This window comes from Pongo abelii, chromosome 19 (assembly GCF_028885655.2).
Source record: "Pongo abelii isolate AG06213 chromosome 19, NHGRI_mPonAbe1-v2.0_pri, whole genome shotgun sequence".
NCBI classification, from domain to species: domain Eukaryota; kingdom Metazoa; phylum Chordata; class Mammalia; order Primates; family Hominidae; genus Pongo; species Pongo abelii.
The window spans coordinates 49,725,640-49,739,319 of NC_072004.2; the positions used below are offsets into that span (position 1 = coordinate 49,725,640).

The 13,680-nt window shown below is 40.7% G+C and overlaps 1 protein-coding gene and 1 pseudogene across 12 annotated transcripts in view; both read left to right on the forward strand.

The window, feature by feature from the left end:
- AP2B1 (adaptor related protein complex 2 subunit beta 1) overlaps positions 1 to 13,680 on the forward strand; it is a 148,646-nt gene that overhangs the window by 134,501 nt on the left and 465 nt on the right. For all 12 annotated transcript variants that reach the window (XM_054535204.1, XM_054535207.1, XM_054535208.1 and 9 more), the window contains 2 exon segments: positions 326 to 412; positions 7,261 to 7,415. In XM_054535204.1, the coding sequence (XP_054391179.1) occupies positions 326 to 412; positions 7,261 to 7,415 (242 nt within the window).
- LOC129051467 (large ribosomal subunit protein uL22-like) lies at positions 10,060 to 13,674 on the forward strand (annotated as a pseudogene).

Here is a 13,680-nt window from a genome sequence, read left to right on the forward strand (position 1 = left end):
CTTTTGGAGTAGGCAGGACAGATGTAATTATAGATAAAGAAGTTAAGGCTCAGAAAGGTCATCAGTCACCAAAATAGGAAAACAAGGGAGCCAAAATGAAACCCTAGATATAGACTCTTTTCCAATTATCCTAGTGTTACTAATGACGGATTAATTGATCTGAAGTATAGCACTTTTGTAGAGCTCAGCATTGGCTCCATTCCCAGCCTGCTGCTAGCTGTATTGCAAGAGCCAGCATGCCAAAGGAAAAATGATGCAAGGCATCAAAAATCAGAATACTGACAGCTTATGCACATCCATCCTTCCCCTCTGCTTTCCCATACAGAGCGCCAGGTCTTCCTTGCAACGTGGAAGGATATTCCCAATGAAAACGAACTTCAGTTTCAGATTAAGGAATGTCATTTAAATGCTGGTGAGTAATATACTCTAAATTTCAGTTTCATCTTAGTAAATCAAATTAGATATTTGAAATTTTAATCTTTCTTTTGCCTACCCTTTTATCCTCCCCCATATCTACTATGTTTCTAGTGGGTATATATGGTAGATACATTACTTTGCAAACCTCTGTTTAAAAACGTGGTATGTTTTGATGTAGGTACTAGATTACTTACAAGCTAACATTTAAGAAACAAGCTAGAATCGACCCATCTACCCAGTTCTTCACTAAAGATATGTTAGTTCTGTTACTTAAACATCCTAATAATCAAAAACTGAAGTGGCACTTGAGAACATGCACTCCCTTAGTAATTGAAAGGACCATTTTCTTCTTTTATATCAATTTTTGGTATTGGAGGAAGGTTGACTTTCTTTCTTAGATTCTGTACTTAGAACCCTGTGTTTATAATTAAATAATGTATCATCATTGGTGAAAGCCTCGTTGGGCCAAGCATGGTGGCTCATACCAGTAATCCCAGCACTTTGGGAGGCCAAGATGGAAGGATCTCTTGAGTCCGGTTCAAGACCAGCCTGGACAACATAGTGAGACCCTGTCCCTATAAAAGAAAAAAAAGCCTAGTTGGTAACCTTTTACTACACTGCCCTGTGCCACCTTTCATATGATGATACTAACCTCTTTAACCACCATTAAAGAGCTCCGTACTCTTTCATAGTTAACTTTGTTACTGTAAAGGAACATGAAAGGGGTATCCCAAGAAGAGAAACAATAGCAGCTATTAGTCCTTGGGCTGTGTTTCTCTGAAGGATTTCTCAGGAATGAAAGGAGCCCTAAGTTATTTAGAGTCCTGCCTTTGTTTCACTGTTGCTCTCTCTCTCTCTTTAGAGTTCTTTCTTTCTCTCCTTTTAAAGTTAGTACTAGGCTTTGTGAGTTTGAATGAAAGCGAGCCTTGGTGCTTGGTCGGTACCTCCTCTTTCCTCATTTACCCCTCATTTACTCCTGCATACATTGCTGGTTCTCGTAAGGGATTTCCAGCACATTGCCATCCTCCCATTGCAGCTGAAGCATAGCACTGGGGAAAGGAGGCAACACGGCAGTACAGAAAGCAAAAAAAAAGAAAAAAACGCACAAAATAATGCCTTCTCATTCCAGCTTCCCCCACCCCGCTCCCCGGCCCAAGGTGGAGTCTCACTCTGTTGCCCAGGCTGGAGTGCAGTGGCACAATCTCGGCTCACGGCAAGCTCCGCCTCCCGGGTTCACGCCATTCTCCTGCCTCAGCCTCTGGAGTAGCTGGGACTACAGGCGCCCGCCACCACACCTGGCTAATTTTTTTGTATTTTTTTAGTAGAGACGGGGTTTCACCCTGTTAGCCAGGATGGTCTTGATCTCCTGACCTTGTGATCCGCCCGCCTCGGCCTCCCAAAGTGCTGGGATTACAGGCATGAGCCACTGCACCCAGCCCAGCTTTTTGTTTTTAATTTAGTTTTTTATGGCTCTTTGTAATATTCATCTTTTGTGTTCAGATGAATCTTATAGGGCTTTTGAAATCCAAATCATAGTGATCAGCTTCTTCCTGTGATACCTCTTTTAAACGTGTTGCTCCTATAGGCCCTGTCTGAGACATTCAGGAGACTGAAGCCCTCCTGGAACCCTCAGAATAAAAGACATTCAGACAGGGATCTTTGCATATAGAAACTTCAGGCAGATGTTTGCCTCTGATAATTGTTTCACGTCTCTGGAGCTCTTGGAGAGGTGTTTGAAGCATGGTCTTCTGTAATTTCCATCATAATAATTAATTGTTTCAATTAATTCAATAGTAATTGATTTTTTTCATTTTGTGTCATATTTGAAGAAGATGACAGTGTCATCTTTCCCTCACTTTGAGGCTCACTGGTGGATCCTGTTAGAGGAGCTACCTCTGTACCCAGCTAGGAAGAGACCAGGCCCCTGGTTATATTCAGCTTTGTGGGAGTTGGTTCAATGGCAACATTTCAAATAGTATGTTCCTCAGAACACTTTTCCCTTAAGAAAAAGGGTTTTGGGCCGGGCATGGTGGCTCACGCCTGTAATCCCAGCACTTTGGGAAGGCGAGGTGGGCAGATCACGAGGTCAGGAGATCGAGACTATCCTGGCTAACATGGTGAAACCCTGTCTCTACTAAAAATACAAAAAATTAGCCGGGCGTGGTGGCGGGCACCTGTGGTCTCAGCTACTCAGGAGGCTGAGACAGGAGAATCGGCTTGGATCCAGGAGGCGGAGCTTGCAGTGAGCCAAGATCGCGCCACTGCACTCCAGCCTGGGTGACAGAGCGAGACTCCGTCTCAAAAAAAAAAAAAAAAAAGAGAAAGAAAAAAAGCGTTTTGTTATCCATGAAAGTTGAAAAATACAGCATATGCTAGGCTTCACCTGGAAATTGCTATTGCACGTTAGCAGACTAAAAGTTCTGAGAAGTGCTATGTTGAAGAAACCTACTTAACTCAGTGTTAACTGAACTTATTTGGCCTTGGAATTTAAAATCACAAAATACTTATTAGTAACATCATGTGGACCACCACTATTCCTTGAACATGATCTGGAAAACACTCTCCGAGAGAGAGCAGAGATAGACCAGAGTGATTGGAAAGCAGGTTTTGTTTCAGACATGTTCAGTATGAAAGGGACATGGTTGTTCAAAAAAGAAAATAGAAGTTTGGGTGACTGAGGACTTTGGTCTGTCAAAATAACAGAAAGAAAAAGTCCTCCTGCTTTTAGACTGGAGTTTTGAACTCTTATTGCACCTCGGCATGTTTTTGTGATCTTATCAAACAGGAAGTGTCTGGCATTTCTCCTAGTGGGGCTGTGCCCTTTGATGTCGTTTCTCAGAGCAAATTCAGTTTTGATCAATTCTGTCATGGACTCACGCCAATCGCTCCATGCTGTAGGTGCTCCAAATACCAGTGAATCAGATTCCAGTGATACACTGCTCTGTGGCCATGCCGCACATGAAACATAGGGGAAAACAGCCATTTCATTTTCTCCAGGAGTCCAAGGCCAACATTTTCCCACATTAAATTACTGCTAGTCTTGCAAGACCACTTCCTGCAACTAATCCTTTCCAGCTCTTCCTTTGAGTCCACCCCCAGGTCTGGAGTGCCCTGGCCTTTAGATTTTCTTCCAGTCTCGAGGGCTCTATTAACATGAACGTTTTCGGCTTTAGTGCCTTCTGATTCAACACCCTGGGTCTAGCTGAGAGCTAAAAATACCATCCTTTCCAGCTGATCTGCCCTAATCACAATAGCACCAACACTTTAAATAGCTTTTCTGTGCTAGCATAGACATTTGACAGATGGAACTAACACTCTGAGGGCTACAGGAAGTCACAGGCTTAAAGGACTTAGCAACTTAGCACTGAGCTTTACTTTGCTCTTTCATGTCTTTCTAGAGAATAAAGAAAGAGACCCTCTTCCCAAGTCTTAATAATTAATCAGATCTTAAGAGAAAAGTGTATGGTGGGAGTGCTTATGATGCTGCTAATTGTATAAGTACTAGAAAATGTTAGATCAGAAAGCTGCTAACAGAAGTCTCTCCTTTCTAGCACCGATCATTTCTGTGGATGTTGGGAGATCTGTATGAATCTGTTTTACATCTTACCATTACAGCTGCATTTGGGGTTAATAGGTATCTGGGACTACTCTCTTAAGTGCACAAGAAGTAGTTGCATCTCCAGCCATATCTGGAAAGGAATCTTTGTGGCGAACAGTTCTACAAACCTGTTTTTTAAATTAAGTGTTTATAATATTAAGAAAAGCTCAGAGACTTAATGTATCTATTTTCATTAGTTAGGTACTGTAATGAGAGACAAATATTTGTTCCAGCATGCGGGCTAGGTAAGGGTGAATTCTGTTTCATTGTTTTGTCGTGGCTCTCCCCATCCTTTGGAATATTTCAAAAATGGAAATACTCTTCCAGCTAGCACCTAACTATAATTTGGTTGCTTAAATGGTAAAAAGCATTCTTTTCAGCAGTCATAGTGGTTTTGAACTTGCTAATAAATACCACAGCAGGGCCCCAGATGTAAATTCCCCCATTCCCACTCTCTAATATGAGTACCTCCTTCACCCTTGTTGCTGTCAGAGGATGTGTGACCTTAGCTAAAGTAGAAAGATGAAGGAAGATCACATTGACACCTTCTAAGAGTTCAGGCCCCAGATTCAAAATGCCAAATTTATGGAAGGATACAAATGAACCATAAGAAATCTTATATTGGCTGGGCTCAGTGGCTCACACCTGTAATCCCACATTTTGGGAGCCTGAGGCAGGAGGATAATGTGAGCCTGGGAGGTCGAGACTGCAGTGAGCCATGATCACGCCACTGCACTCCAGTCTGGGCAACAAAGAAAGACCCTGTCGAGAGAGAGAGAAAACAAGGAAGGAAAAAGAAAAGAAATCATATCTTGAAGGAAGGGTAACTATATTTGACCATCTTTTTTTATTCTATGCTTTGGGATAAATCTCAGTGTCTTATGCCTCAGATGATATCATCAGCACACAGTGAAACAATATTACATTACATTCTCATTATCAAAGTCTCACAACTATAAGATTCCGTCCTGTTTCCCAGAAGGTCAAAATGTGTTTTAAAAAATTAAAAACTATGATATCTTGTCAAGAATTCTATCCCAGACAGACCAGGAAGCCTCCTTATATCTGGCTTCCCTTGCCATTCATCATACATTTAGCAGAATCTGATCATTCTGCAATCTGTAAATCTTCAAACTCAAACCTAATATCTAAAATGTATAAAAATCGAATCACACATACTAATGTTATGGAACCCTCTCTCTAGTCTTCTGATAAAAATCACAGTACAATCATTCATTAGGAACAGAGTCAGGTTGCAGGCCAGAATGCTTCCAAATGTATTAAAGTTACATCCATTCAACTTGCTTATTCTTCCTGGCTGTTTGGCATGTTTTCTAATTCTAGAAGAGTGAGAATAAGAGAGAGAGAGACAGAGAGAGTTTCTTAGCCTGTCATCTCTTACATAGGTGGTGAAATAATTGAGAATATTTCATGATTATTTCTGTAGGAATCTGGCTCTTGCCACATATATATGCTAGAATGTATTTGTGCCTATGCAACAAGGTGGCTGTTCAACAAAGGCTCCTACTTTGTGTGTTTTTGGGTTTCCTGGGAAATGGGCAAGGGCCTGGAAAATTAGGAATGATTTTTACAACTTAAAGCAAGCCCCTCTGTGTTCAAGACAATCCTGTCAAAAGGCATTAGCCAAACCCTAGCTGATGATGTTGCCTAGCAACCCAGTCAAAGCTGCAAGAGCCCTTCATTGTGGGAACCAGGGTGGCAGCCAGAACTGCCTCATCACCCACAAGGTGATTAAAAGGGCATATTGAGGCCCCTTCTTCCAGCAATATTGCATATAAGTACCCTGAGATACATTTTTTGACTCCTCAAATAGAGCCATTTCTTAACTACTCTGCTTGGTGTTAGTGAAAACCTTGGAAATAAAAGGGGAAAAGCTAAGTAATAACTAAGTGTGGTAAAAATGTCTCATGAAAGGAGTCTTAGTGCCTCCTCTCCTGAGCTGTCAGTGGTTTGAATGTGCGAGAAAGACATCAGGGTGAGAACTACCTGCAAAACTAGTTCACATCTATGTCTATGGTATTATGTAAATATTGGCATCTCCAACACCTATCAGAGCAGATATTGATGAAAGGTACCTGTTGTATTGTAGATAACATGGGAAACACAGTGATGAAAAACTCCAGGATCCCTTTGTTCAGAGAGCTTACCATTTAGAAGGGTAGAAAGACCATCCATCATGGCAACCTTTTCCCAGAGAGCACAATAGAATATGACAGATTTTTATGTGGGGAGAATTTAGTTCTTGAAGTAGGCATGAGTAATTTGAATGCTCTCTTCAGAAATGAATATAATAAACAGCAAAGAAGCAGTGCTTGTCATCTCTATTCTTAAAGTTTCTCTGATACAGCAACATCTCATAAAGAGAGAAATAACCTTTAATTCTGGAACATTATGTCCTTTTTCAAACTGTAGTCATGAGGAAGAGCCAGAACACCAACCCATTCTTACCCTGAGTTGGTGACTATGAAAACTTCTGTCATGACCAGCAGCAGCAGCTGGGATCTTAGGATCTAGCAGCAATCACCTTTGCACAGCTTCAGTCTTTCTCAAAATCTGTGGTTGAGACAGTTTGTTTCCTTATTATTTTCGAGGCATAGTATTCCCTAAGGGCTTAAGAAATCATTTCTGCCTGCTTTGAAAAAAAAAAAAAAATCTTAAACATCTAGGTTAATAAATTTGATTTGCAGTTGACTTCTGCAGCTCTGGGCGCTTCCCGATCCTGGCAGTTGAGGCCCGAGTGGCTCACAATGAAGTAGTAGTGACTTGGGAAGTAGCACTATGGATGTGGTCATCAGTCTGTGTGTCCCCATTGATCTGGAACCAGCATGCAGAAACAAATACCAACATGACAGTCACTATGGCATACCCACACACTTATTTCTGTCTTTGTCCTCTTCAGAGTCTCCTTTACCTGTCTAGCACCTAATTTGAGATTGCCAACTCCTTAGGCCCACCAATTTCATAATCTCCAAAGGTAACTCGCACTAATCCATAGGTGTGCCTTATTCTGTTTTCAGTCCGGGAATCTGATAGGCAGACAAGTCATGAACCTGTTCTTCACTTTTTGCTATTGTGTGGGAGAATGGCTTCTGAAATGTACACAGTTCATGTGACAGTACTTGTCAAGGAACTGAACACACATGGCTCATAAGGATGTGAGAAGAGAGTGTACATTTGTTTGAGATTTTAACTGAAGGTGTTGGATTTTGAATCTGTATTTCTAGACACTGTTTCCAGCAAGTTGCAAAACAACAATGTTTATACTATTGCCAAGAGGAATGTGGAAGGGCAGGACATGCTGTACCAATCCCTGAAGCTCACTAATGGCATTTGGATTTTGGCCGAACTACGTATCCAGCCGGGAAACCCCAATTACACGGTAAGGCCTTTCTCAGAATGGGTGAGATGGATTAGAGGAGGGAGGTGAGAGCCCTTTCATGTTTACTTAGCACCCTAGAAAGACCTGGAGGAGGTGCTTCAAACCTGAGATATACAAAATAAGTAGTCAATGAAGAAGCTTCCATTTGCCTCAGTGGAAGACCTCCTCTCTGCAGTGTCTGCCCCATCCATCAGGAATGGTACCTCTGGCAAGTGCCTCAAATCCATCCCTCCCCCCTGGTGTATACAGAGTTGCTCACAAAACTTGGCAGCTTCATCCTCAATATCAGTTAATACATATCTAGTGTATCTGTGCATGTGGTACTATAACAAGCTGCCGAGAGGATTGTTTACAAAGGTAATGTCCAGAAGACTTTTCTTGCTGTTGGAGTTCATGACCTAAGGCTATCAGAGTCATTAACACATGAGCTTTTTTCAGCAGCATTGTATGACCTGAAATGCTTGTTATTAAAGGTAGGGCAAAATGGAACACACCTTTGGAAGCGTATAAGGGGACTTTAGTTTGGGAAACTTCCTTCAGTATCACACTGAACTAAAGTAAAACTTCTGGCAGTAATAAGGCAGAAGCAGTTGCTTTGTTAAACAGCAAAGATTGATACCCAAGCACTAGGCATTTGTTTGCTGTTGTAAAATGCAATTTCCCAATAGGATGTCATCTGCATTTTGAAAAGTAAAGGAAAAACCCTTGGGATGGGAGAAATATCTTATTCCTCTGTTGTGTTTGAGGGTTTTATGGGGATTTATTTAATTCTGAGGAGGCTGAATAGTCAGTAGCTTAAGGGAGCCTTTTAGTCATTTAGCTGAGAAAACTCTGTGACCTGTTCCTTAATTTTGACAGCTAAGTCTGTTTTCACTAGCATATATCAAGGGAATAGTACCATCCGGAACTGAAAATTCTTGGTGTTTTTCCCACTGGTTCCCATCCTTGTAGTAAGTTGGAGTAGCGGGGGTGTATGTGTGTGTGTGTGTGTGTGTGTGTGTGTGTGTGTGTGTGTACGTGTGTGGTGTGTGTGTGTACGTGTGTGGTGTGTGTGTGGTGTGTGTGTGTGGGGTGTGTGTGTGTGTGTGTGTGTGTGTGTGTGTGTGTGTTCGCTCCTGAGGCCTATCAAGTTAGACTTTTGCCCAAGCACTTATGAGCTGAAAAACTTCAGACTTCCCTCATAAAATGTATGCTCCTTTCCCCAACCCCCCACCAGTCTCGTCTTTTTTGGAGAGTAACATACACTGTCATTTATCTTGAGTTTCCCAAGAAAGGAAAACCCCTCTGTGCTGTTTCTGGAGGGACAAGTTTTACTATAAAACCAAGATAGCACGTGCCTGTAATCCCAGCTACTGGAGAGGCTGAGGCAGGAGGATCACTTGAGCCCATGAGTTCAAGACCAGCCTGGGTAACATAGTGAGACCTTGTCTCAATTGGAAGAAAAAAAGGATTAGAGGGAGAATAACTCCATTTACTCTCTAGAAATTTGCCAAAAGTTTATATATTGGTGTGTGTGGTTTTTTTTTTTTTTTCCTTTTTTTCTTTTTGCTTACTGTCCGTTATTTTATTGTATATAATCTTCCATCTCAGCTAGGTTAAAGAAGCATGATTACTCCCAGGTTGCAGATAAGTAAACTATGGCTAAGAATGATTAGTGACTAGTTCAAGATCATGTAATTTGTTGGTAGGTAAATTTTGTTTAGCATTCAGGTGTTTCTTGACACTCTTCTTACACAATATTCTTGATTTTGAGAAGAGCTTCTTAGTATCACTGTCCTAAACATAGTTTGTTAAAATTTTTTAAAATGTTTTATTTTGAAATAAAGACTTAACAAATTTTTTAAATGGAACAGTAGAGTTTCTACATCTCTTTTACCCAGTTTTCCCCGTTAATAATAACATCTTACACACCCATACTACATTTTCAAAACTAGGAAATAAGTATTAGTACAATATAATAAACTAAACTATAGACATTATTCTAATTTCACCAGTTTTTACATTACTTTTGGGGGTGGGGATTGGTAGTGGATAGTACTATGAACTCTTATTACATGTATCAATTTGATAACTGCTGCCAGAGTCCAGACACAGACTTGTTTTGTCACCACAAAAAAAAAAAAAACTCCCTCTTGCTATCCGTTTATGGTCAGACTCTCACCCCAGCCCTAACCCCGGCAGTCTTTCTCCATTACTATAATTGTGTCATTTTTAGAATGTTGTATAAATTACACATGTAGCATGTAACCTCTTAAGATTGTTTTTTGCACACATAATACTCATAACATTCTTCGAAGTTGTTACATGTATCCATAGCTTGTTCTTTTTTATGGCCAAGTAATAGTTCACTGTGTCCATGCACCACAGTTTCTCCATTCATCCTTTGAAGAATATTTTCTCCTTTATATTTAAACAAAAGTTTTGAAGTAATTGTAAATTCATATACAGTTGTGAGAAATTATACAGCGACCCAGTGTGGTGGCTCATGCCTGTAATGCCAACACTTTGGAAGGCTGTAATGGGAGGATCACTTGAGGACAGGAGTTCAAGACCAGCCTGGTCAACATAGTGGGACCCCATCTTTATTAAAACATATTTTTTTAAAGAAATACAGTGAGCTGTTCCTGTAAGTGACCTGAGATGATCTCTGTTCAGTTGGCCTAGAAAACCCCCAAACTCATACAAAGCAAGAGATTCAAATCTTCATGTTTACTTTAAGAACACCCGTGGAAGTGCCCAGGCCATCAAAGGTGTGCATATCCAAATAGCCACCAAGTACTTGAAAGATGTCACTTTATAGAAGCAATGTGTGTCATTCCATATTATTATAGCGGAGTTGGTATATGTGCCTAAGCCAAACAGAGGGGCTTGGCACAGGATGACAGGTGGCCCAAAAAGAGTGCTAAATTTGTGCTGTACATGCTTAAAAAGGCAAAGAGTAATGCTGACCCTAAGGGTTTAGATGCAGATTCTCTGGTCATTGAGCATGTCCAGGTGAACAAAGCCCCAGGATATGTTGCTGTATTTACAGAGCTCAGGTCACATTAACCCATACATAAACTCCCCTGCCACATATTGAAATGATCCTTACTGAAAAAGAGTAAATTGTTCCTAAACCAGAAGAGAGGGTTGCAGGGAAGAAAAAGATATCCCAGAAGAAATTGAAGAAAACAAAAATTTATAACCTGAGAATAAATTCAGCATGGAATAAATGCAAATAAAAGTTAAAAAAAATAGATTCTGTCCTCGTGGTTTAGCCACATCCACCTTCCTTTGTCCCATATATTTTTATTTTATATATATATTTTTTTATAGAGATAGGGTCTTGCTATGTTGTGCAGGCTATCTCAAACTCCTGGCCTCGAGCGATCCTCCCATCTCGGCCTCCCAAAGTGGTGGGATTGCAGGCGTGAGCCACTGCACCTGGCCCACCCCCGCTCCATATTTTTAAATGGTGAATTTGTTTATACTTCCTTGCCCCTTTCCTATTCTTCATCCTATCTGGTGACTAGGCTCTCTCTGCCCACAATACCATCTAAATCTCCCATCATAGCACTTGACAAATAGGTCTAATTTGTTCCCCTAAGTGGCACCCCAGAATCTAAAGTCATTCTGATCCATTCCCTTCATCACCTTAAGTTCCCATTACACTATTAATCTGATCTGAGCCAAGTATTAAGAAAGAAAGAAATCGGGTTGAGCTGGCACTAATGCATGACAGATTGATAGTCCCTTAGTCTCCTAAGAGGGGTTAATAAAACACTTCTCCCCAAACCCCAGTTTTTGTTGTATTTTATTAAGAAGATAGGTTTATCCTATAAGGGTGAGGCTATATCTCTGTAAGTAGGTAAGCCTCACCTGAAAGATAACTTGTCCCACGTGAAGCAGTGTATGTTCCACACCATATGCCAAAAGTGGATGCATAGCCCCTTAACTTTAATTAAGCAGGAAAGAGTGACTCTTCTGCCCTTGGTGTGTCTAGTTTGGACTGGATTCCTGAGTGGCTGATGTTAAAGACATGTCACATAAGGAATTAGCAGTTGGAAAGTTAAGCCCCAAGGAAGGCCTCTTTCTCCCTAGGAGTCATACAAAATGAGAGCCAGAGTCCTAGCTATATGTAATAAACTTGACACTTTGTCAGAGGCTGGGGTGGAGGTAGGGGTGGGGAGGTGTGGATATTAAGAGTCCAGAGACAGGGAAAGTTTCTTCCCCATCCTCCAAAGACCAGTGGTAATGCCCAGGGCCTAGGGTCTGGTCAGTCCATGACTTCCCACCAATGCCAGCCTTGGCAATTTGAGCCGTTGTTGAGGAAGGCAACATTTCCTTACTAGTTGTAAACATAAAAATGAACCTCCAGCTGGAGGAACTTCAAGTATTGTTACAAAGATGTGGAAAAATACAAGATAGTATTTTGGGGGAGTATTTGGGGACTACCTCTCCTTAGTCTGGGAGTTAACTCTCTTAAGCTGTTGTTTCTCTTTTTAGATTCCTCTTCTCTTCCATTTCTGAATCCACATATTCTCCCACTAGAATTTTCCACAACACTGGCAGTAGAGAAGGCTGTAGAGAAGGAGGTACAAGAATTGCTTTAGGTCTGGCGCAGTGGCTCATGCCTGTAATCCCAGCATTTTGGGAGGCCGAGGTGGGTGGATCACCTGAGGTCAAGAGTTCAAGACCAGCCTGGCCAACATGGCAAAACCCCGTCTCTACTAAAAAGACAAAAAAAAAAAAAAAAATAGCTGGGTATGGTGGCACGCGTCTGTAATCCTAGCTACTCGTGAGGCTCAGGCAGAGAATTGCTTGAACCCAGGAGGTGGAGGTTGCAGTGTACTGAGATCATGCCACTGCACTCCAGCCTGGGTGACAGAGCAAGACTCTGTCTCAAAAAAAGAATTGCTTCAATAGGGAGTTTGAAAGTCAGGGAAATGCCTAAAGATGCAACTTGGACCAAAATGGGGAGCTGTTTTCTATATATAAGGAACAGCTATATTCTTAAGTTAGTTGTTTTGGTTTTTTTTACGTTTATCAGAATTGTCTTCCTGACTAATACCAAGCAGCAGTTTTGGGAATGCCTTGGAGACTGAATATTAAAGCTGTAAATCAGTAGAATATCTTCCCATGTTCTTTTGTTTGGTTTGGGGGTTTTTTGCATTTTAAATTTTACTTTAACTTTTTAGGTTGTTAGTTTTTAGGAAATTCACCGTTGACCAAAATCTTCTTGACCTTTTATTCAAAGATGGTCTCACCTTTTGCACTACGTTAAATTGTCCTTAGTCTCTAATAAGAGAATAAAGAGGTAAAATAGTTTAAAATCTCATGGTGCTATATCATTCAAGACAATTTTTGTTGACCTGCCCTAATTAACAAGAGGAATGATGTCAGCAATATAAAATATATAGCTATTAAATTTTCTGGTTCTAGAGTGCATTTTGCATGCTTATATTATTGTTAATAATATTCTGCCTAATCTAATACAATTAGGATTCTAAATCTGGGTTTAAATTTTGTCCTTACTGACTCACAAAGTGAAATTCTCAATATTCACCATTAAGATCTTTTTAATATTGATGTTTAATTTGGTATTCATTAGACTAAAAGAAGAGGTGGTGGTAGAGGGGTATCAGAGGTATCTGATTTGCCTGTCTAAAGAGGCAGAAAATAAAAGATTAAGCTGTTGACATGAATTGAGGTTGGGTTATACTAAGTAAGTGTCTTTTCATGTTCTTGTCTTCCCTCTTAGGGGTGTATACTCTCCTCATTATAATACAGAAAGGACTAATACCTTGGACCTACCTAGTTAATGGTTTTATTTCACTTGATTGTACATCCTCCTGAAGTTGGGACTGAGATATAGCCATCCTCTTGTCAGACTGAGAAACTGAGGCAGGCAGCTGAAAGGACCATCAACAAGTTAAGGGCTTTAGCCCTTCCCTTTTCATTTAATAATAATCCCTATAACTCTTAGCAAAGCATTAGAGCAGCTGTTCCTCTGCAGTCAGTGGCTTTGATGTTTTTAGTATGGATTATTTCCTAATCTTATAGACCCACGTGGAATGGAGGTAGAAGCACAGCACAACCTGATATTGACTAAATTGAAATGCTAAAATCCACAGCACTTATTAACATAATCTCTTTGTTTAGCTACTCCAGTGATAGAAGTTTCTCTCCCACTGTGTCAAAAGTTTTCTTGAACTGAGTGCTTGGATACCTTTAGAGCTAATGCCAACCTCTGTGCTAATCTTCCATCTCCTTTTTCTCCTAACAG